Source organism: Phascolarctos cinereus, unplaced genomic scaffold (genome assembly GCF_003287225.1).
Source record: "Phascolarctos cinereus isolate Bilbo 61053 unplaced genomic scaffold, phaCin_HiC Scaffold_4;HRSCAF=312, whole genome shotgun sequence".
Classification (NCBI taxonomy): domain Eukaryota; kingdom Metazoa; phylum Chordata; class Mammalia; order Diprotodontia; family Phascolarctidae; genus Phascolarctos; species Phascolarctos cinereus.
This window is the reverse complement of record NW_027555847.1, coordinates 308,082,367-308,105,292: the sequence shown is the minus strand read 5'-3', so window position 1 is coordinate 308,105,292 and position 22,926 is coordinate 308,082,367. Positions and strand designations below refer to the sequence as shown.

The 22,926-nt window shown below is 39.1% G+C and overlaps 1 protein-coding gene across 2 annotated transcripts in view; it reads left to right on the top strand.

Moving 5' to 3' along the window:
* Nucleotides 1-322: 322 nt before the first annotated feature.
* Nucleotides 323-22,926, top strand: part of VCAN (versican) — a 137,146-nt gene continuing 114,542 nt past the window's right edge. The window contains exons 1-3 of one of the 2 annotated variants that reach the window (XM_021007938.2): nucleotides 323-780; nucleotides 13,327-13,402; nucleotides 20,643-21,020. In XM_021007938.2, coding sequence (XP_020863597.1) covers nucleotides 13,333-13,402; nucleotides 20,643-21,020 — 448 coding nt within the window. In that variant the 5' untranslated portion in view covers nucleotides 323-780; nucleotides 13,327-13,332. The remainder of the gene's footprint in view (nucleotides 781-13,326; nucleotides 13,403-20,642; nucleotides 21,021-22,926) is intronic. The other variant, XM_021007946.2, reaches the window with a different exon arrangement.

The window sequence follows — 22,926 nt, the reverse complement described above, 5'->3', positions numbered from 1 at the left end:
TTTTCTACTCAACAGTCTTAACTTCTCCAAAGCAAAAGTGACCAGTTCACTTTTTTGTTACATATCCTACAATAGCTTTTACAGGAATCTAGCTCCGAAACAGAAAGGCTCTTAAGCAGTGGGGGAAGGCTGTGATGAGAGAGGCTAACAGTTTTTCCCCCCTCCTGTGCAAAGCAAGATGTTTCACTGAGTTGTTGAATGGGGAGCGCTGCTCTTTCCCCAAGCCTATTGGTACTTCTTGTCAAGAAGAAACTGGGAGAGGTGGGAGTGCCTGGGGAGGCAGGCGGCCCCTGCTGCAAGAGCCTGGAGCTGCCTGTACTGCCCCTTCAGCCTGCTTTCCAGAAAACCTGGGCTCTTGTGACTGTGTCTGCAAAGCTCTTCTGGAGCCTGTGAATGAACCCTCCTCCTCTCCTTCCTCCTCCTCCTTCTACTCGAGTTGAGTCTCCTCCTCAGCGCTGACGGTACAATGATATAATAATGATGGGTGTCACAGCCCGCATTTGAACTTGGAGGCGAAGCTGCCTGGGAGCCTCTTCGAGGAGGAACTCCTCTCGGGCGCAGACGCTCAGAATCAGGTGCTCTCCAGCAGGCTCTGGGAGCAAGGAACCCTCCAGGACTCAGCATCTCCTGCAAGGCTTCTTTGAGCATTAATCAAGGGATTTACTGCTTCGTGTGACCACGAGCAACTCTGGAATAACCTCAGCACTGCACTGGGATTTTTTTTTCTTTCCTTTTTACCTTTTTTTTGCCCCCTAAACTCTGCAGTCAGCCACCTTTAAGGTAATTATGTCTCTTTTGTTCTCCCCCCCCCCTTCTTTTAAGAAAATTGGCTGCTAGGAATCACTTGCGGGCTTTAAAACAAAAAGGAGGACATAGCTATTTGTGGCAGTCTTTTCCCCAAGACAAATAAAAGTAGCGGCTTTTAGGTTAAGTTAGGGGAAAGCACAATTTTCCTTAAACAGATTGCAGGTAACTTTTAAAAGTGCATTTTGCAAGAGAAATACAATGGTTAGGAATACAGATGGAATTGTGGTGCTGAAAAGAGCGGACAAAGAAAACAGGGTGGGAAGGGAGAGGAAGATTGAAAAAATTGGGGGAAAGGGAGTGTGAAAGACAACTCTCAAAGGAATTGGATTTTGAAACTCTAGGGAGGTGTGACTACACCGTGATTTGAAAAAAAAATTGTTTCAATACATAGGCTATTTGGGGAGTAAGATATCCAGCTGTTACCTATGAAAAGTGGATGAAATCTTCCAGAGTGAGTGTTGGCTACCGGGTGTTTTTGCCCCTGGTTTGTGGTTAGTTTCTTGCGTTCCTGGAAAGCCACTCTCTGGGCAGCCCCTGGAAGAGGGACTGGGAAGTGACCTGGATGGAGCTTGCATCCTTCCTTTCTTGCTGCAGCAGTGGCAGGACGCTAGGAGCAGGCGATCTCCTTTCAGCCCACCTGGGGTGTTTAGGAGGAGGTGAGGGTAGAGAGAGATCAAGGGGTCACTGGAGCAAAACTCCTTTCCTTCCACCCCCATCGCCTTGGGAGGAGTAGGGGGGAAAGCTTCCCTCTGCTCCCCTATGTTCTTTTGTCCTACGGGCACACAAGGGGAGCAGCGTGAAAAGACTTGGGGATGGGGGGTGGGGGTGCGTTTGAAGTGCTATAGAGATCGGGAAGACGGCGGGAAAAAGGTCTAGCTTGAACCGAACAAGAAAGGTTGTGAACGATCATTTCTCCCCAGAGGAAGCTGATTCGCGAGGTGGGGTGGTGGCGGTCGCAGGAGTTACAGTTGAATTTCCCTAGCATTTCCTGAAAGAAGTGAGGGGCGCGCTGCCCCTCTGCATCCCCTCTGCAACCACTGAAAGTCTAACTCAGTGTGAGCTCCCTAGACAAAGGTGGGCCGGAAATTCAAAGTCTGCATCTTAACTAGAACTTTGGGATCGGTCCTCATCCCCTGCGAAGCATCCCTCTTTCTGCCTTCTTTTCTTTCTTTGGTCCCTCCCACTTCTTTGCACTGAAGTTGAGCAACTTTTCTTACTGGGTCAAAGAGTCCGCAGAGAGATTGAGTCGGGAGCTCGGGGTGGGGGTGGGGGTGGGGGTGGGGGGAGGCTCTAAGTAGGAGTTTCTCCTTGTCCTGCTCAGAAAAACTTCGTAATAAGGAAATCAAAAGCTCAGCGCGGGTGCTTTTACGTAGGGGAATTTGGACTCGCTCTCTGTTAAAGGGTGTGTGGAGTGGTCACTCTGATAGGCAAAGGCGAGAGCAAGAGAAAAATATGTGTCATAGCTGAAACTATTTGCTTTCGGATTCAGCTGTTCAGCGCACACCCCGACTCTGGAGACCGGGAAGAGGGAGATGTCCCTGGGACCCTAGAAGCTGCTAAAGAGGGAAAACTAAGACTGAGCCCAGGATGCCTGAACCTTCTAGCTCACAATGCACTCCCCTCCCCACCCCCCACACCTAAATACACACACGGACTCTCCTCCCTCTCCTCTTTGTCTTTCTTTTTCTTCCCTCTGCCACTCTCTTTCTCTTCCCCCTCTATCTGTCTCTGCCTTAGGGCTCTTTGGCCATTGCCTCTCCTCCCTCCCCCACCGCTGACAAATGAATGGGCTGTGTGAAATCCTGCCTTCCTCCTTGGGCTGGAGGGAGGAGGCGGGGCGCAGCGGCAAATCTGCCCCTCCTCTCCGCTATCGCCTTTAGCAAACCTAGATGTCTAGGAATCATCTCCCACTTTGTAGCGAGCCGTGGCGCCCCCTGATGGAGAAGCCGGGCTATGCTGAGCCACATCTTCCATTGATTAAACCTCAGGGAGGGAGCCGCCCTCCAAACCATTCATTAATAGAGGAAGAGTTTGGTCTCCCGTTTTTTACTCTTCTAGCTAGGCAAGAGGATGGAAGAAGGAATTAGGTAGGGACTTGGGGAACTATTTTACAGTCTAGGGGAAAAAGAGGGATGTTGTCTAATTTTGCTTCAAGATTTTTTTTCTTTTTTTGAGTTGCATCTTTCTCCCCAGAACATCCCTAAGATTGGGGTATCTGTCACAAGCACGAGCGACTGAGCTGAGGCTGCAACTTTTTAAAAACGCCTATAGACCTTTTCCCGACACACATTTGACAACACTAAAACCACTAGAGGATGGGGAAAGGGGAGGAGAAGAAATGGAGAGAGAGAGAGAGAGACAGAGACAGAGACAGAGACAGAGAGAGACAGAGAGAGAGACTGAGAAAGACAGAGACAGAGGCAGAGAGAGAGACAGAGAGACAGAGAGGGAGAGAGATGGAGAGGAAGGAGGAGGAGGAGGAGGGAAACAAGTGAAAGAGAACGGACAAGGAGGAGGACGTGAGGAAGCTAGCAGTACCTTGCAGGACAACGACTGGGGTGTTTCATGAATGCTGGCACACTAAACAGTTTGGTTTGGGGGCCATGTCTTATTTTAAGAGTTTCTCTAATTCCATCTGCTTTCACAAACGGGTCTATGGCAGAGAGCTCCACAATGGGTGGGGGAGGAGGTAACTGATCTTCATTAGGAGGTGGCCCGGCTCCAAGGACAAAGGCAGGCAGCTATTACTGACAGTGCTGGCTGGCTCGCTCCCCATCCAGCCGCCCAGCCGGCCGGGCACGCTCTTACCCAAGCCCAGGAGAGGGAGCCGGCCTGGTCTCCTTCCCATCTCTGGGCTTTACCCGCCGCCACGTGGACTGAGCCTATCACATCCAGAGATGTGCCAGAGACATCTTCGAGCTTCTCTTTTTAAGTTTCATGTTGCTTTCTGAACATGTGTTGTAAAGCTGGACTGGGAGAAAGTTGCTAGGCCATTTGGGTTTGTCTGGGGTTTTGGAGTCATGTTGGGGCTGTCAGTCGCAGCCAGCCCCACCAAACTGCCAACCCAGCTCATAACTCCTCCTCCTCCTCCTCCACAGACATATGTTTTCTATGGAGCTCCAGTATGCTGCAGGCCAATGAACATATTTGGAAGGAGGGTTGAGGGGTGGAGGGAGGCAAAGAGACCCCTAGAGTGGGTGTGAATCAAACAGCAGTCAGACAGGTGTGGCACGTTCAGACACTCACTGCCTTGCATCCAGATGCCGTTAAAAGAGACTTCACTAAAGGAGTATTTGTTGATTCATTTATTTATTTTTTTCTTTTTTGAGGAGGGGGTCATCTGAGAAAAGTAGGGAGACATATTAAAATACAATGTTTTAGAGGAGGAGATGAGTAATGGTAAGTGCTCTACCATAAATTAATGTAGAAATTCATATACCGGTTTTATAGGAAAGGAAGATTTCTGGCCTTGAAGAAAGTGCAGCTAAATGAAGTTTATTCTGGCTACTATTCAGAGAGTCTAAGGACATACTTCATCAATTGACAGAATTTTCTTTGGAGTCAGGAGCCTTGAGTTATAATCCTTGCTCATACACTTACTAGTTGTGGGTAAACTAGTTAATCTCTGTTACCCTTGAACTGTAAAATATGTACAGTGAATACTGGCAATCTGTATTTTAAAGGGTTGCTCTGAGGAGAGATAGGTGATTCAGTACAAAGAGTTCCTGGCCTGGAGTCAGGAAGACTAGCTGTGTGATCTGGGCAAGTCACTTTACCCTGTTTACCTCAGTTTCTTCATCTGTAAAATGAGCTGGAGAAGGGAATGGCAAAACACTCCAGTATCTTTGCCAAAGAAACCCCACAGGGGATCACAAAGAATCAGACACAACTAAACAACAACAAAAGGTGAGGAAAGCCCTTTTGAAAAATCTAAAAGTGTGATGTAAATTTGAGTTACTCATCTTGAAGCAGCGAAGGGTAGTGGAAAGAGTATAGAACCTGAAACCAGACAAAGAGTTTAGCAGCCCAGCTCTGCCTGGGCTCTGACATTGGCTAAGCTGTGTGACTTTGAATAAATGGCATGACCTCTCTGGACTTCAGCTAGCTTACCTTTAAAACAAGGTTGGATTAGATGATCTTTAAGGGCCCTTCCAACTGTAATTCCCATGATTCTAATGCAGTCTCTTCAAAGATTTTGAGTCCAACCTCCCAAGCTACCCTTTGGCAAACTGTTAGCAAAGTCTATCATGAAAATATTGATTTAAATTTGTTCTAAAACATGAATCTACGACCTTAGTTAAAACATAATCATGCAAGCGCTTTTCCAAGCTAAATAGTGTTCCTAGACTTGGGAGTGTAGCAACAATGATGAATAAAAGATCCAACTTTCATTCCTCTGCTTTGGATTCAGTTTCTTTGGAAAAGAAAAAAGAAATATTTTACAATATTTTACATTTCCCTGTGAAAATTTCCTCTGGCCCAACAAAAGGATACTGGTGGGCTCCATAGGGCTAAATTACTTCCCCTAGCAGGGTGTCCACAAATCTAAGTCTCAAGTAGGTACAGTATAGCACCATGACAATGATTACTTATTTATATAATGCAATAACAGTTTGCAAAGCACTTTCCCCAAACAAATTTTGTGAGATAGGTAGCACAATACTATCTCACCCATTTAACAGATGAGGAAACTAAGAATGGAGGTTCTCTGACCTAGAGGAGTTTTTATCTGGGCTAAGGTTTGTTTTTCTAAGTATCTAAAAAAAATCTGCAAAAATAGTTGATAACTGGCATTTCTGGTTTGTTAAAGTTTAAAAGATTGCTACTGATTCTACAGGCATTTACAGGTTTAAGCTAGTTCTCAAATGATAGACTCTTAAGAGTTTTACTCATAAACAGAAATAAATACCAAATGATATGAAAGTGTACCTCTCTCAGACTACTATCTAATTATTAAAGTTGTATCTATTGTTCCTTTCCCTCTTACTTAGCCCTTCATGGTTAATGATTGGACACTAATTGATCACCAGTGATATACAGAGAACACTAGGTCAACATACTCCCTCTCTCATAGTCATTTAACTCAAGGAAACTGTCAGAGTTAGATTTAAAGCTAATGTTTTCTATTGTGCATAGAGCACATCTCTAGAAATTATATTTAAAGTGGAATATTTTCCTGTTTCAGAGCATAGTTTCACAGACGTGCTTCTTTTGAAAAAAATAATGAATGAAGGCCTGTAGGAGGCCATTACTTCACCACCCACCTAGAGGAAATGGTTAAGACTGACAAATATGTATTGTTAGGGCTTACCAGCTCTGGTTGGAGAAAACATGCTGATTGTTGCATCGGATTGTACCACACCAGGAAATACAAGGCTGGCACTCTTTCCCTGGTTTGGAAACAGAACAAGGGGAAGTAGAGATAAATGTCTTGGCTAGATTCCACTCTGGGTAGCACATTCTGCCAGCTTCCTCTTAGAGTCTGGACTGGATAAATTATTTTTTCATTTTTAAGTCCAGTGTTTTCTAGACGCTGCTAAGCTGTTATCACCAAATGTGCCAGAAGAGGCTGCATTTCACTGGTAGATGCAAGTGATTTCTGTTTAATGTGTTGGTCAATTATTTTTTTAAAATACCTTCTGGTGTGTGCATAAATAAATGAATATAAAAAGTTTATTTTATTTACAATTATAAGAGTGTGGGCAGTATGAAATATAATAAATGGTACTCATAAACAATATACAAACTAAATATCTAATGAGTATTTTTGAATATTTTATTATTATTATTTAATTGTAAAAATTCATTGCCTTAGTAAATTTTGAGAGAATACTGATGAAAATATACCTTTCCTAAAAACTCTATAAAAATTGGACAGATTGGTCTTAAAAGATATATGTGCTTGAAAGATGGCAAGATGAGATTTTAAAATCATTTTTCCCTACCCCAGAATTCTGTTGTTACCACCTAAGCTTATATTCTAGTGGAAAGTAAGACCCTTGAAGATACGGTCTGACACAATCTGCCTGTCTCTCTCTCTCTCTCTCTCTCTCTCTCTCTTTTACTTGTATCCTTACCCCCTAGGACAAGATTAGCAGGTGCTTAATAAATGCTGATTGATTGATTGATGTTCCATATCAGGAGTGTTCTCAGAATAAACAGAGCCCAGATGATGCCCCATTCTTGATCATCTCTTGGTATCTAAGGACAGTAATAATCTTTTACATGCACCTGGCATTTCCATATTCCTTTCAAGGTGAAGTACAAGTCAACACTAAACAATCTCACCAAAAAATGACAAATCTCCTCTTGACCCCTTGAATACACTAGTGGGTTGGAGATACCCCACTGTGAGTGATTCTTCTTGGGAAGTGGTTTCATGGTCAGGTCATAAAGCTCCTCTCCTTGTCATAGTGTCTCCTTCGGTGAGAAGATGCTTCCATTGTACTCTGAGATTTATCATTTCCATTTTATAGCTAAAGAATGTCAGGTGACAACTTGTATTCTAAAGTCATTAATCATTCCTCACATTTATAAAGTGCCCAATAACCTTGGGAGGTAAATATTGCCAGTGTTACTCTCCCTGTTTTATTAATGGGGAAACTGAGGTTTTAACAAGCCAGGTGACTTGCCCATAGTCTGGCAAGTAGGTTTTGTTCTATGAAGTTTGGATTCAGTCAAAGGGCTGCATCTGAGGACCTAGAGAGCCACATATGGCCTTGAGGCCACAGGTTGCCCGTCCCTGTCTACACTGCTATGAAAAGGCATTTATTCATCCAAGGCAAGGTCTGAAGATTGTACTCCCTGTATTGCTGTTTACCATACCCTTTGAAGCCTTCATGCAAACATACACAATTTTACTTATTACAAAATGAAACCTACAGGTCATGGAGAGCAGAATTTTCTGGCATCAAAATAGGTATATTTATAGTATGCATATATGCATACACATTGGAGGGAATAACTGCATTGAGCAGATACCAGATCCCCTGGAATATTTATTAAAAAGTTATAATAAAAATGTCCTTTGTGTCTCCCCTTTCTCCCCTGTGCCTCCAAAATAACACCCTAGGCAGCTATCTACCTAGACCTGGCTCTAGTCATAGGAATCTGGTGTAATCCTTAGAGGTATGAATCTTTCTTCCATTCTCCCATGAATATAAATTGGAGATTCTGTTGATCTCACTCAGTATAATTCCAGGCATTACAGAAGACCAGCCAACGGTTGACTTTTGGTGGCTTCTCTTCCCTTTATCTTCCATTTAGCAGTTAGCTCAAAACAAGACTCAATTCCTATCTACCAAGTCCTTTCCATGGAGCCCTTCTTGTCACCACCTAAAGTTATATTAAATTCCAGATGATGAGCAAGAACAGAAGAATTGAGGGAAGGGAGACAATAAGAAAAAGAGATTTTAGGAGGTTCTTGACCCTGAAACTCACTGAAGAGGCAGTAGAAAGGAAAAATTGTCTCCAAAGCTGGGCACACATAGTCCCAAGGAGCACTGGGTCAGTAATTGTGGTATGAATTGTGGAGATCAGTTGATGTCCTGTACTGAATTAATCATTTTGACTGAATTGATAGGTCATTTAGTTGCCCTCTCAGTCTTTCCTCCTCCTCCAAAAAGGTCCTAAATAATACTAGTTGTTTCCCCTGAGCAACTGAATTTTTTTTTTGTTGCCCAATTTTTTGAAGTAGTTTGGCTTGATGAAATTGAATGATTTGGCCAGTTTGGGAGCATCTAATAGGGCAAGTGCCAATGAATGATTCTTATATCACAGATACTTTAAAAAAAACTCTCTGAGGACCAATCTTAAATATAATCTATCTTCAGTTTGAGAAAAAGGGTTTCTGATGCATTTCTTGGTTTTGGAAGGCAAGTTCTTCCTCTATTCCTTCCTCTGTACTGCCCCTCCCCCATCCCTGCCAACCTTTATCTTCAGATTTTCATCTCCAAATCTTCATTTATTTCAATTACTTTTCTGTTATTTTACTATTAAAGTTTTACTTTATGGTTTATTCTATTGTTGAATAGTTGCAACTTTTTAAAAAAATTAACGAACCATCCAGGTGCCATGAAGCTAAAATAGAAATACAAAAGAAAAACCCCAAAGAACTGAAATCATAGGAGTTTTATCTTATCTTAGGCCAATGCCTTTTAAAATGCTTTAATTTTGAAGATTGACTAAGGAAGAACACAAACTTTGGCTGCTTCTCAGCAAGCCTAAGAAAACCCTGTCTAAAACAGTGTTTCCCCTAGCATACTTACACTTACCAAGGATTGACTCCCAAAACTGATGTAAGACCCCTGGAGAGCACCTCCTTGCATTTTTCCTTGGGTTGAACTTTATATTTCAAAATGAAAAGTAAAGGAATATGAGAGGAGTACTTCTACAGCCAAGAAAGAGTTGTTTCTTTAAAAGCTTATTATGATCTCTAGAACATAAAATAGATGCAATGATAAGGGATTAAGAAGATTCAGAAGCAGATCAGACAAGAGACCAAAGAAGAGAGAGGGGCAGAGACTGAGAGAGACAGAGACAGATGGAGAGAGATAGAGAGATCATAGATTTTAGAACTGAAGGAGACCTTAGAGGTTATTTAGTCCAATACCCTCATTTTTCAGATGAGGAAACTGAAGCCTGGAGAGATTATATGACTTACTGAATTTTGCACATGAAATAAGTGACAGAGTAAGGATTTGAACTTAGGTCCTTTGACTCTAAATACAGTAATCTTATGAATGCTCCAATTCCCACAACTAAATTGTAAAGGCTGTTGATCTTCCTTCTCTTTGGGCAGTATTCCTACTATACATATTGCAAGGCCAGACTCTGGGCAGCTGAGTTGTGGTATTTTATGTAGATTCAGGGCATGGACCCAGGACTGAGAAGAGAAGAAAAACCCTTTAGGAGGTGGGAAGAGTTCTAAAATGAGGCTGTTTCTCATATGTAAAACTCTTTCTATTACTTTCCCTTTTTAGGAAAAAAACTCAAGTAGCTATGGTAGATGCAGCATTTTCATACCACCACTATTCTATTCCCTCAAAAAAAAGTCGGGTATTGATATTACAGGTCTGGGACCTAGAGTCAGGAAGAAACAAGTCCAAATCTAGCCTTAGACACTTGCTAGCTGTGTGACTTTGGGGGGGATTACTTAACTGCTCTCTGCCTCACTTTCTTCATTTGTAAAATGGAGATAGTAATAGCACCCACCTCCTAGCACTACTTAAGAGGTATAAATGAGATAATATTTGTAAAGTACTTTGTAAATCTTTATTATTATTACTACCACTGTTACTACTATTATTATTACTATTGCTATAAGACCCGACAAGAAAAGTTAAATTTCTGAGTATGTGCCCCAGGACCCCAAGATCCCCAAATGAATATTTCCCATTGTTACTTACAATTGCAATATTAAGAGTCTTCTCCCAGTTTTCTGAGCTATGCCTTCTCTCCTCTGGCATCATCACTACACTGTCCCATCTGCTGCCCCAAACAGGCATCTTCTTCTGTCTCTAGCTGACCTCCAAGGTCCCTTCTCACCCTAAGTCTACGATCCTATAATCCAGCTGTTCTGGATATCCATAGTTCTCCCCTCTAACGTCCTCTAGATTCTAGTAGAGGAAGTCCAAGAATCCCTACCCTAGTATGGTCAGACGCTATAGCTCTCGTCCTTCAGAAGGTACAGCTCTGGCAATATCTATGAATCTCCTGAGGTTCTCTACTTTCTAGCAGAAGCTCAAGATTTCCTTTCCTAGTTCCTTTGCTGGTCAGTAGCAATAGCTACATCCTTCTGAATGCTCAGCTCTGGCAATGCTAGGTGTCAGAATTGGCATCTCCCCTTTGTCTTCAAACCAATGACTTTTGCATGCTTACAGACCACTCACCCAGGAAGTAGAGTTTGTGTCCCCTACAGAGAAGAGCATGACACTGATATTATTTACAGATAGGGTAACTATAAATTCACCCCACTCCTAATGCACTTCCTGCTTTCAAAATTAAAGTTCACTATCTCTTCCCAAGGGAATATTCCCTGCTGCTCCAAGGATTTTTCTGATATTACTCCAGTAGAGCCATGAATTCTCCTTCCAAGGGGATCACAGCCAATTAATTTATACTTTCCCCTATGGGAAGACCATTGTCCCTTTCTACCCATGGATCATCAGTAAAGGGTTCACATCTTAGAAGTCCTCTTCCAAGTAGTTTAACATTATGTGAGATCCAGCTCAGTACTCTAGCTGTTTTTCTGTTACCACTGGCCTCCTAAAGGACACCCTCACCATTCCCCATGTCCTTAAGCATTTGGTTGGAATTTTCCAAGTTCCTCATGGCTGAAGACAGGCCAATGCTAGTCACCAGTTACACAATAGGTTCCTAAAAAAGCAAGACCACAGTTCTCCTAAATAAGCCTGGGGGAGATCATAGCTCAGAGTTCTCTCTTAATCTAACGTAGGGAGATACAGTTTCTAGGTTTTTTTGTTGCTTCTTTAAAGAAATCTCATAGTTAAAGATTACAGAAAATTAGACTGGATGTCCCATTTCCCAGAAGTATTTAAATTACATTCATTCATTCCTTTAACTAACATTTTTTTGCCTAATGTACAAGATTAATTTATGGGCCAAATATGGACCAGAATATTCTCATAATAAATCCAGGAAATTTTGAATATTTTGCACTAATAACCAGACACATGATAGAGACATATGACCTAAGAGAGACTTTAGAGAATATTGAGTCCAACTCTGTTATTTTGTAGATGAGGAAACTGAGGCCCAAAGGGGTCAAATTAGTGGCAAAACCAGAATTAGAAAACCAGACTGGATCTCTGATCTATAGCCATTCCACTGCCCCTTTAGTAGTATTTCAACAGAATTCACTAACAATCCCAATCAGTTGAGAACTATTCATAACTGGTACTGCAGAAAGGGACAACCATGTGGTACAGTAGATAGAGCAGTGGACCTGGAGTCAGGAAAACTTGAGTTCAAATCTAGTCTCAGATACTTCCTAGCTTTGTGATCCTGGGCAGTGACTTAACCCTGTTTGCCTCAGTTTCCTCATTTGTAAAATGAGCTAGAGAAGGACATGGCAAACCACTCCAGTATCTTTGTCAAGAAAATCAGACGCAGATGAAACAACTCAATAACAAAACCATATAAATAGGAACTATGTGCTATTTAATCTTACATTTTAAAGTAAAATCTGAGAAATTAGCAAATTATCCATTATGTATAAAAATGACCTTCAGGTCCTGCCTATGATTCATATTGGCTGCATGACCCTGGTAAGTCACTTATATTTTTAGTGCCCCTAGCTACTGAGACTTTAAGTTGTAGAATAGCTACATTATTAAGCATTACTAAAAGGAGTTTCCTCACCAACTGTTTACCCCTCCCCCCTCACATCAATAGAATCATAGGTCCAGACAAACACACACACACACACACACACACACACACACACACACACACACACACACAGACGAAGAAGGGTAAAATCCATTATGAAACTGGGTTTAAATTTATTTTCAAGAACACTGGGCAGTATTAAATCAGTTCAATTCAACAAGCATTTCTTAGGCTCCTACTATGTATAAGGCACTGTGCTAGATGTGGGGGTACAAAAAAAAAACAAAGCAAGGAGCTTACTTTCTATCTTGAATGCTTCAGCAATGTTAATCAGGAAGGAGCAAAGGAGGTTGGCATCCAGAATATGACATTAAAAATATGGAGTTCAGATATTGTTTTGCAGGTTACTCTTTGGCCTCTAGATACCCATGTAGGTAATGACATTGATACTTTCCATCCATTACCTATTTCTTTCTTTGTCTACCCCTGGACTTCAGAACTACTGAAATAGTTCTGGTACATTTATTGCAAATACCAATCCCTTTTGTTAAGGCACAACTTGTGGTTTTGGCCATCTGGCCATCTAGAAATTAGACTTTTTTGTTTTAATAAGAAACTAGACCACAGTCTTACTCTCTGATTTCATACCATATACATGAGATATGAGTCACATAGGGTGGAGTCAATTTTTCTTTTCCCAAGAAAAGTTTCTCTCCTACTTCTCTCTCATTTGATATAAATTATCCTTTTTCAACATCTCCATCCTGTTGCCTCCCCCTCTTCCTCTTTCTTCATCCATGATCAACTTCCTGCTCTAAAGAGCTTTGTGGTCACCACTCTGATCCTGCTACCCAGCTGTTCATTGTTTAGGCTATGGTCTATGTAGCTTTTCTGACCAACTGTGGTTGTTCCACAGAACCACATTGTCATATATCCTCAGAACTAGTTTAGGAAAGGCTATTTGGTAACTACTGATTTGGGTGAGATTCAAACTGATCATTAAAATGTCAAGGCAGTGAGCCAAATGGTAATTCCTCCAAATGTGGACAAACTCAGCTCCCATTATGAATTGGGCTTCTGGAAAATTACTTGTGACTTCCTAATGACTTGCAGCTCTTCACAAACTTGAATACTTTTAATTTACTTTATATTTTACTTTGTTTCTAGGTCAAGATGTTATTAAGCATAAAAAATATTTTATGGATGTACTCTACGTTGGGTGTAATACATGCAGTACGTGAAGGTGAGTAAAGGTGGTAAATTTCCAGAGGTGATTTCTGAATATGGAATTTGAGTGCTTAAGAGTGAAATGGGAATATGGATTTTCTGAAAATAAAGACTAGTTTTTTATACCTCTGGGCTAGGAACTTTTAGTTAATACGGTTAGTCTCTGGATAACACTGGGCATCATAGTTGTACTTTTAAGATAAGAAACTTCCCAGGGAAAACATGTTCATTTTCAGCATATTCATAAACTAATTTCAATCTCATGACAAGTAGTCATGTGTAGAACTGGAAATGGTTTTCTCCATCATTTTTAAAGATAAAAATAGCAAACTTTGCAAAGGTTTCTTTTCAAAAATGGAGATTGTCATGTAACCAAACAAGTTCTCATGTCAAAGAGAAAAGGGGAAAGGGTGAAACATTTTATAGAGTTTTCAAGTCTGACTTAAGAAAACTATTATTTCCTACTTAACATGTCATTTTCCCCATCCTTCATTAAACACTCATCAGACCAGAAATTGTATAGGTGCATTAAATAAAAATAGATAAAGAAAAGACAGGCAAATAAATTTTCACTTTAATTTAAGGGCTTTATAATTTAAAAATATGTATCCTAGCTTTATATAAGCTATATATCCTAGATTTAATTTTAACCCAAGTAAAGGAATTATGGTTTTAATTCCAAAAACATTTATGTAGCACTTTAAGATTTACAAAACACATTATACACATTATCTCTTTTGAACCTAACAACCCTGTAAAATATGATAGTACAAATGTTATCATCCTCATTTTATAGATGGGGAACTAAGACTCAGACAAATAAAGTGATTCATCAATGTCACTAAATTAAGTGACAGAGCTGGGCCTTTTAAAAAAAAGGTCTGATTAGAATCTATTTGTAAAGCTATTAACCCTGACCAGATTGTCCCTTCAGTGTGAACATATGACCCATTTTCATTGTTACTGGTTGATTATTAAGTATTAGTAATACCAGTAGCATTACTGATTATCATGACAGTAAGAACTATGGTAAACCCATTGTCTAGTCTTCTTTCATTGTGATGCTTAAGTCAATAGTCAAGAGATTAGACCCCAAAGAAAGCATGAGCAAAAGTTCTACTCTGTTCACTTCTAGTGGTAGCGTAATTTATTACACTGACCTCCACTTCTAAGTGACAGCAAAAACTGAAGAGGGATACAGGATTTGGAATTTTTTGCAAAGCCAAATGATCTGTCTGGTGAGCTTTGTTAGCTAGGAGAAAAAGTAGCTGTGGCTTGACCCTCTGCCTGCTGCCTAGTGTCATGGGAATATGCCTGACCTTCCCTTCTGAAGGACCTACACTTAGCTGAAACTTAGACATCAGGGTTGTATCAGTGATAACAGGTCCAGCTCACTCCTATGCATTCAGCTAACTTGTGAAGCCAAAGGTGAAATGGGAAAGTTTGGGAGGTTAGCTTAGGTTGTTCTGGGCTCAGCCTGTAGGCACTTAATAGTTAACAAACAGTCTGGGAGCTGTTTAATAAGTTGCAAAGTGTCAAGTGAAAATGAAGCTCATAGAGAGGGAATAGGTGAGACTATGGAGGGAAGACGTGGAGATTTGTGACATGGTCATGAGATTAGATTATGTAAGGGTATGGTATAAAAGTAGTAGAGGTGGTATTATGATCCAGTAATGATATTTGGAATGGGATTTATACCTGTGATTTCACTGGTATTGAGAATTTCTGGATGAAGGAACTTCCTTTGCCAGTGGAGGTTGGCACTTGCTCTGCAATTTAAAATATCAGAGAGTTGCCTAGAGCATGGAGGTTAAGTGAGTCACCTAGGGTCACAGAGCCAGTATGTTTCAGAGGTAAAACTTGAACCCAGGTCTTTCTGGCTTCAAGGATGACTCACTGGACACTATACCATGATGCCTTCATCTAAAAACAAAAGAAAGCAATAACCCCAAATCACATGAGCAACAGCTCCCAGGGATTATTTTATAGTCAACATGGACATACCCTTTGGGTTGTAATAGATAGGTTGTAATAGATAGTTATCAACTCTTCCTTTGGATTAATTTCAAGAAAATTTTGTTTCTTCAGGTGAAAGAGAATGTAAGACATATGAAAAGTATTTGTATAACACTAACAAGATATGCAACATTAATCTGTGTTGTCAGGTCCAATAGTTCCATAGTAAGTTTTACTCTATTTATCCCAAGGCACTCAAGAGATTAATGACTAAAATTAATGAACACATTGTCTACTGATCATTAACTTTATGTTTACTCATGGAGAGCTGTTTGTCCATATGAGGTTGTGAACTGACCTAGTGACTGATAAAAACAAGAGTTCATGTAAGCTGGTAGAGGACATGGGGGAATGTGCCATGGAGAAAACGCTATATATTTGGACGGGGCAGTAGATTTTTCATATTGTTGGACACTTATATGTCACCAATTTTTTTGGGGGGGAGGGATCCTTTGGTCACATTGTGCAGATGGAATTTACATCATTACATCTGCTAGATTTACTGACAGAATAGAAGAAGTAACTGATCCTGCAGCATTTAAAACCAGGTTTACATCCCTTTCCTTTACTGCACTCACTTCCACCACAACCATCTGGTGAGAACAGTGAGTTTTTTGTTAGGACTTATTTTATTATTTTCATTGTCAAAGTTTAATATAAGCTCCTACAGGTAGCTTTTTTAAACTGTCTATAAACATTATATTCTAAAGAACTAAATTTCCTTCTTAAAATATTTAGATTTAGAGAACCTAGTTCTTTGGCCTCAGTATATTACACCAGATTTAATACACAAGAGACTTGGCCACACAGATATTTGTTAATACTTCTGTTAAACTTGGACTCTGGAAGACTATACATTCACATCCAACAAAATCTTTTAATTGCCCTATGCCTATAAACTTGTATTAAAATAAATATTTCTTGGCAAATATGCTTTCATCCAGTATTCAGTTCCAGCATGTTTTCTACCATACCAATGGCCACAGTGTCAGAAACATCCATTGGTCATTTGAGACCTAACCCTTTTCTGGCCCATAATCAAAGACTAGCTTAAAAAAGCTGGACCTGTGATTTTATCAATGCAGGGGGCTCCTAGTTAAAAACTCCCTCCACTAATGCAGATTGGTACCAGCGTTGCATCTTATAGCCTTAGAAATTTACCGGGGGCGGGGGAGGTGCAGCTATGTGGTTCAGTGGATAGAGCTCTGGCCTTGGAGTCAGGAGGACCTGAGTTCAAATCTGGCTTCAGATACTTGACACTTACTAGCTTTGTGATCCTGGGCAAGTCACTTGACCCCAATTGCCTCACCACAAAAAAGAAAAAATGAAGTTACTTGGAACACTGAGAGTACAAATGACTTGTCCAGGGTCATATGAGCAGTGTTTCAGAGGTTGAATTTGAACCCAGGTCTTGCTGACTCTGAGGTCAGCTTTCTATCCATTAATCGACACTATCTCCAGACAATGGATAGCTATGCCTCATGGTTTATGGATACAATACAGGTATGATAAAACATTTATTAGATGCCTGCTGTTTGCACAGTGCCATGCTAGGTTCTATGAATGATAAAAAGTTTAAATAACATATGGTCCCTGCCATCAATGAACTTACAGTCTGGTAGATATGGGTTAGTATGGATGCACATTTAAAGGATGGAGGCTCTTTATCTCAACCCTCTTTGTGGAGAAGGGATTAACTTTTTTGAAGAGGGGAGTGAAAGGTTCTGTGATCTACACACTAATAAAGTCATGATGAAACTATATCTTATGAGAAGCAAATATTTAATTCTTTGAAAAAATCAATTAAAATTATTCTTCTTGTAATCAGACTTACACCAATCAAAATACAAACCAATAATTTTAAATCACTTTAAAAGCCCAAAAACATCCTTGTGTTAAAAAATTGAAGATCCCTACCTATCTACCTAATGATCAACATCTCCTCTAAGGAAATAAGAGACAGATTAAGTTCATTTATTGTGAAATAGCTCTATTGTGAAATACTTGAAGTTACACATACTTTACAAGACTGAATTTACTGAAAAAAAAAAGGCACTTTGTGACCCTGGGTAAGTCATTTAAACTATCTTTATCATTTAAACTTATGTTTAATCTGTATGTTTATGTTTAATCTCATCTGTAAATGAAAGGATTTATACTAATATGATCACTTTTCCAAACTGGTTTTTACAATTTTTATTTTCTTATTATTTAAAATGAACAGAACTCTGATCTTGAATGTGTGTGTTTTGTTAGAAAAGAAAGAATTTCATTGGGTACATGAAATATCACTGGAAAATATTCTTTTTTTTTTTTTTTGGACTAGGCCATGGGGTTAAGCTAGTAAGTGTTACGTGTCGGAGGCCAGATTTGAACTCAGGTCCTCCTGAATCCAGGGCCAGTGCTCTATTCACTGTGCCACCTAGCTGCCCCAAGAAAATATTCTAATAAAAATTATACACATTGAGAAGTTCCTACTAGTGGGTTTTCTTTCTATGACAAACTTTATAGGAGAAAGAATTCCAGAACTCACATCTGTAGAAACAAAAAGACAAGTCATCAATTGTTATTTTTAGCAAAAGAGAATTTTGGTTTTGAAATGAAAAAAAAAATAGTTGGTCTGTCATTTTACTAAATATTAAAGCTTATAATATTTGACCTTTGCATAAGGCCTTATATACATTATCTTATTTGCATCCCACAATAACCCTGTGAGATAGGTGCTACAGATAGTTATAGCCATTTTTAACATGAGGAAAATGAGCCTTAATGGAGTTAGGTGACTTACCCATGGTCAAATAGGTAGTAAGTGTCAGAAATAGAACTTGAATCTAGCTTTTCCTACCAACCATCCAGCATTCTATAAACCCTTGTAAATGGTTTTTCTATATATCCAAGTTCACACACACACACACACACACACAGAATGAAGACAGAATGCCAACAATTAATGGATATGACTATTACTCAGACATTTCTTAAAGATTTGTTGGCCTACAGCTCCTCTTTTAGAAGAGAAACTATATCTGTGTTAACACTTCATAATAAATTTAGGGACATCAGTTTGATTTCATAGGGAAAAAAAAGGATTGACCTCACTCTCTGATTAAAGAAAGCTTGAAAAGAAATACCTGATTCTAATCTGAAGAGCATAATTTCTAATCATCATAGCTTTTTTAAAAAGCAGTCAGTAGGAAAATACCAAAGTTTTAACTTTGGAGCACGAAAGTCATTTGGAAAAGCATGTCTGATTTTGGGTAGAAAGTATGAGTGATGCAATCACCACATAGAATGATGTCATTGAAGCATAGTTAGAGGACCATTTGCTCCAATGTCCCATTCACAAAGTTGTCCTCATTAATAACAACAAAAAAAAATAGTTGAATGTATTAGTCCCTCTTGAAATGAATTTAAGGTGAACTATGATTAAACTGAATAGTCCTCAAATCAAAAAAGTACTTTTTATAAATTGAATGAAAATATTTCCAAAGGATTATACTTCAACAATCCCAAGTATTTTAACCTGTATTTCTCAAGCCAACAGTAAACAGCGCATATTTTAAAGTTTGTTTTAGATCAGTGATTTTCCTCAGATGAATCTTGTATTGGTGAGCCCCTAAATTCAGCTTATTTTTTATGAACATGTTCCTTACAGATGAATTTTAATTTGGGGGGTAGGAAGCAATAATTTCAATTCAATTCAATAAATATATATTAAATGCCTACTATATTAAAGAGGCTGCCCTAGGTGCTGGGGATACAAAGAAAGCCCCTTACTTAAAGGACTTTATATTATATGGGTTTTACATTCAACCAGTAGTTGTTGTTGTTGTTGTTCTATACAGAATGAAACATTGTGAAGGTGGTATCTTTATCAAGTTGATAAGTGATAAAGCAATGAACTCATAGGGAGTGTGGTACAGAGAGGAAGAGCCTTGATTTGGAGTCAGAAGACTTCAGTTCATATGCTGATCCTGAAACTTAATACTCATGGGACCTTAAACAAATGATTAAGTCCTGATTATGAGAGTGTCTAGCATGTAGTAAGGTCTCAATACATCCATTTTCATTGATTTTGTGATCCTCATTGCCCTCGTCTGTAAAATAAGAGGTTGGATAAGATGACCTCTAAGGTTTCCTATCACTAGAAAACCCAAAGACCAAATTTACTTTGATGTGTAGAATCTGGCCCAGCCTTGAGTCAACAATGTTATTAGAAAACACTTTTGACAACTAACATTTGCTAGGCTCCCCCTGATGTATTGACTGAATTCATCCCTCAAATTACTACAATGGATAGCAGAGACAAGATTACTAGTAAGATTTTTTTCCCATTGACAAAAACTACTATTCTCAGATATTATGTCAAAACAGGCTACAAGAATAGTGAAATAAGAGGGATTTTAGATTTTGTATGTAACAGAACTCATTTGGTATATTGCAAATTAAAGTTTTGGAGACAAAAAATTTTGAACAGAAATTCATTCTCTACATGCCTATCTTAGAAAAGTCAGATAACCAGAAGCCAATTTCCCCTAAGGAGATAACTGAGTGGCAGCATCTTACTGCAAAGTGATTACAGCTGGAGTTGCAGTGATGCCAAAAAAACAAGCCAAAAAAGGATATCCAAACATTGCATTTCTCCTTGTTTTAGCTTACTGACATGGTTCATTTCACTTCATCCTCTTTCTCCCAGTGCCTTTATCATGTCAAAGTTGCTATGATGAAAATATTTTAATTTATTTTAATTTCTTGACATCTTTTCTCTCTCAACTACTCTTGTCCTAAGCTCTTTATCTGACCCTTCCCATCTTGACCTTGGGCTTGCCATAACCCTCTTGTATTTTCTAGTTGCAATGTCCTTTGTGGCCTCAAGAACTGAACACCTTATTTTTGCTGTATTTACTTTTTATTTCTTTAAAATTTATTTTCACAGCAAACAAGAGTCCTTAAAAAAACCTTTAAAAACAAATCTTATTTCTACACCTAACAAAATAAATGTAGTCACTATTCTTAACAATGTATCAAGTCCTAGCCTGTTCTGCATGAATAGTACTTCTGTCATTATTATTCACTATATTTAAAACTGTTAATGTGTACCTTTACCTATAATGATGTGTTGTTTGTTTTTTCTTTTATGCTAGTGGGTAGGTCTTTTGTGCTTTTAACTACATATGTGTAGAATTCAATTTGATTGTCATTTCTAGCATCCATAACACAGTTCTCTTTCTTTCCTCTAGTTAAAGTGGAGAAAAGTCCTCCTGTAAAGGGATTCCTTTCTGGAAAAGTCATCCTACCTTGCCACTTTTCAACTATGCCCACCTTGCCACCCAGTTACAATACCACAAGTGAATTTCTTCGTATCAAATGGTCAAAGATTGAACAGGATAAAAGTGGAAAAGATTTGAAAGAAACTACTGTTCTTGTGGCCCAAAATGGGAATATCAAGATTGGTCAGGGCTACAAAGGGAGGGTGTCAGTGCCTACCCATCCAGAGGATGTGGGAGATGCTTCGCTTACCATGGTCAAATTGCTTGCAAGTGATGCAGGTCTTTACCGCTGTGATGTTATGTATGGAATTGAAGACACACAGGACACTGTGTCATTGGCAGTAGATGGTAAGGTTTTCTTGCAATGTCTAAGCATCTTTTTTGATGGAATATACATGTTAACAACATTGAAAATTAGTAATTTAAATTAACCGTCTTTAACTATCTTATTCTAGGGTCATTCCGGTGGTACCAGAAAAGAAATAAACCCAACATTCTTCTCTAGTTATAAATTGCTGCTTATTCTGGGTAATGGGACAAGGAACCCTTCTTCCTTTCTTCCTTCCTTTCCTTCTCTCTTTTTTCCTCCCTCCCTAACTTCTTTTTTTAAAATTGTTTTTCCTCCTTAACTTCTTTCCTTCCTTCCATTCCTCCCTGCCTCCTTCCTTTCTTCCTTTCTTTTTCTTTCTTTCTTCTCCTTCACTTATCTTCCAAAATCACTTTATGCCTTTGGTTCGGACTTAAGCAATTTCAGCCATATTTACCTAGACAAAAGTGTCAATATTGATTATACTAATAAAGTATGAACATCTATTATTGCTCATTAATAAAACAATGTCTTACTTTACAATGCCATAATGATAATAGCTTCCATTTACTGAGGGTCGGGGCAGTGTGGTTCAGGATGCTGAACTTGGAATCACCAGACCTGAATTTGAACCCTGGCTCTGTCACTTACTACCTGTATGACCTTGGGCCAGACCCTTCAGTTCTCATCTATGAAATGAGGAAATTGAGTTAGATGAACTCTAGACTAACTCCAGATGATTCATTGAAGCTCTGAATCAGTGATCCTAAGATCTTATGTTATATAGGAAAGCAGTTTGGGTATAAAGGATAGAGCACTATTCTTACAACCAGGAAGATCTGAGTTTGAATCCTACCTTTGCCACTTACTATATTTGTGATGCTGTACAAAATCAACTAAATGCAACTTCATAAAACTCTTAAAGAGTATATTCTTCCTGGGTTGTGATCTCTGGGGATGGGGAGTTCACTCTCCCATGACAAAACAATTATAGGTCCTTGACACACATTTATACATTACTGCAAAATGATAACAATAATAGAAATGACCTTGCAGGATTATTGTGAGGATAAAATGTTGTAAATTGCTTTGCAAACTTCAACACATTAGACCTTTTTATGCAGTGCTTTCATGTATTATCCCATTTGATTTTTACTGTAATCCTTACTAAATGCTGCAGTGTCTAGCACTGTGCCTCACACATATCAGAAGCTCAATAAATATTGAACTTGAATTATATAAAAATAGCTGCAGAGCAGAAGGAAGAAAATATCTCAAAAGGTTAATTCATTAATTGTTCCTTCTTATGCTTCTCAAAGGGAAATTTCTCCCTTACCAGCCATGGTTTGATTATGATTTAAATATTTAAATTAACAAACCAAATAGAAATAATTGTATTTATTGGGCTTGTGCTGAATGACATAGCTCTTAGAAACAGAAGATTTTGTTGAATTTTCCCCAGAATTGTAATGTTGGGGCATGTTGTAGCAGATTAATTTTCTTCCAACTATCGGTTTTCCTATAAAATATTTAACTTTCAGAGATATATAGGGGGTATTTATTAAAACTCTTTCTTGTGTTGCCAGAAAGGAAATACTTTGCATTTCAGATGCAGAAAAATATCTTCCTGCACATCCTTTTGTCTACAGATTCAGATACTTCCTTTTATAATTCTGTTTTTGTGCTTGCCAAAAACTCACCGAAAAACCGAGGCCTTTTCTAATCTGTTTTCCAGTTAGTGTTTACTCCCGAATTAGTCCCAAGTTGGTTGTTTTTTCTGATTTATTTTGTTTTGCACAAAGAACAATCTCAACAGAGGTTTTTGAGCATTAAAAAGCAAACAATGGATTTGTCTTTTTCCCTTCTGAAACCATGAAAATCTTGTGCTTAATCTCTTTAGCCCCATGGGGTCTCATAATTATTCCAGCCATGGCAGAGCCTGAAACA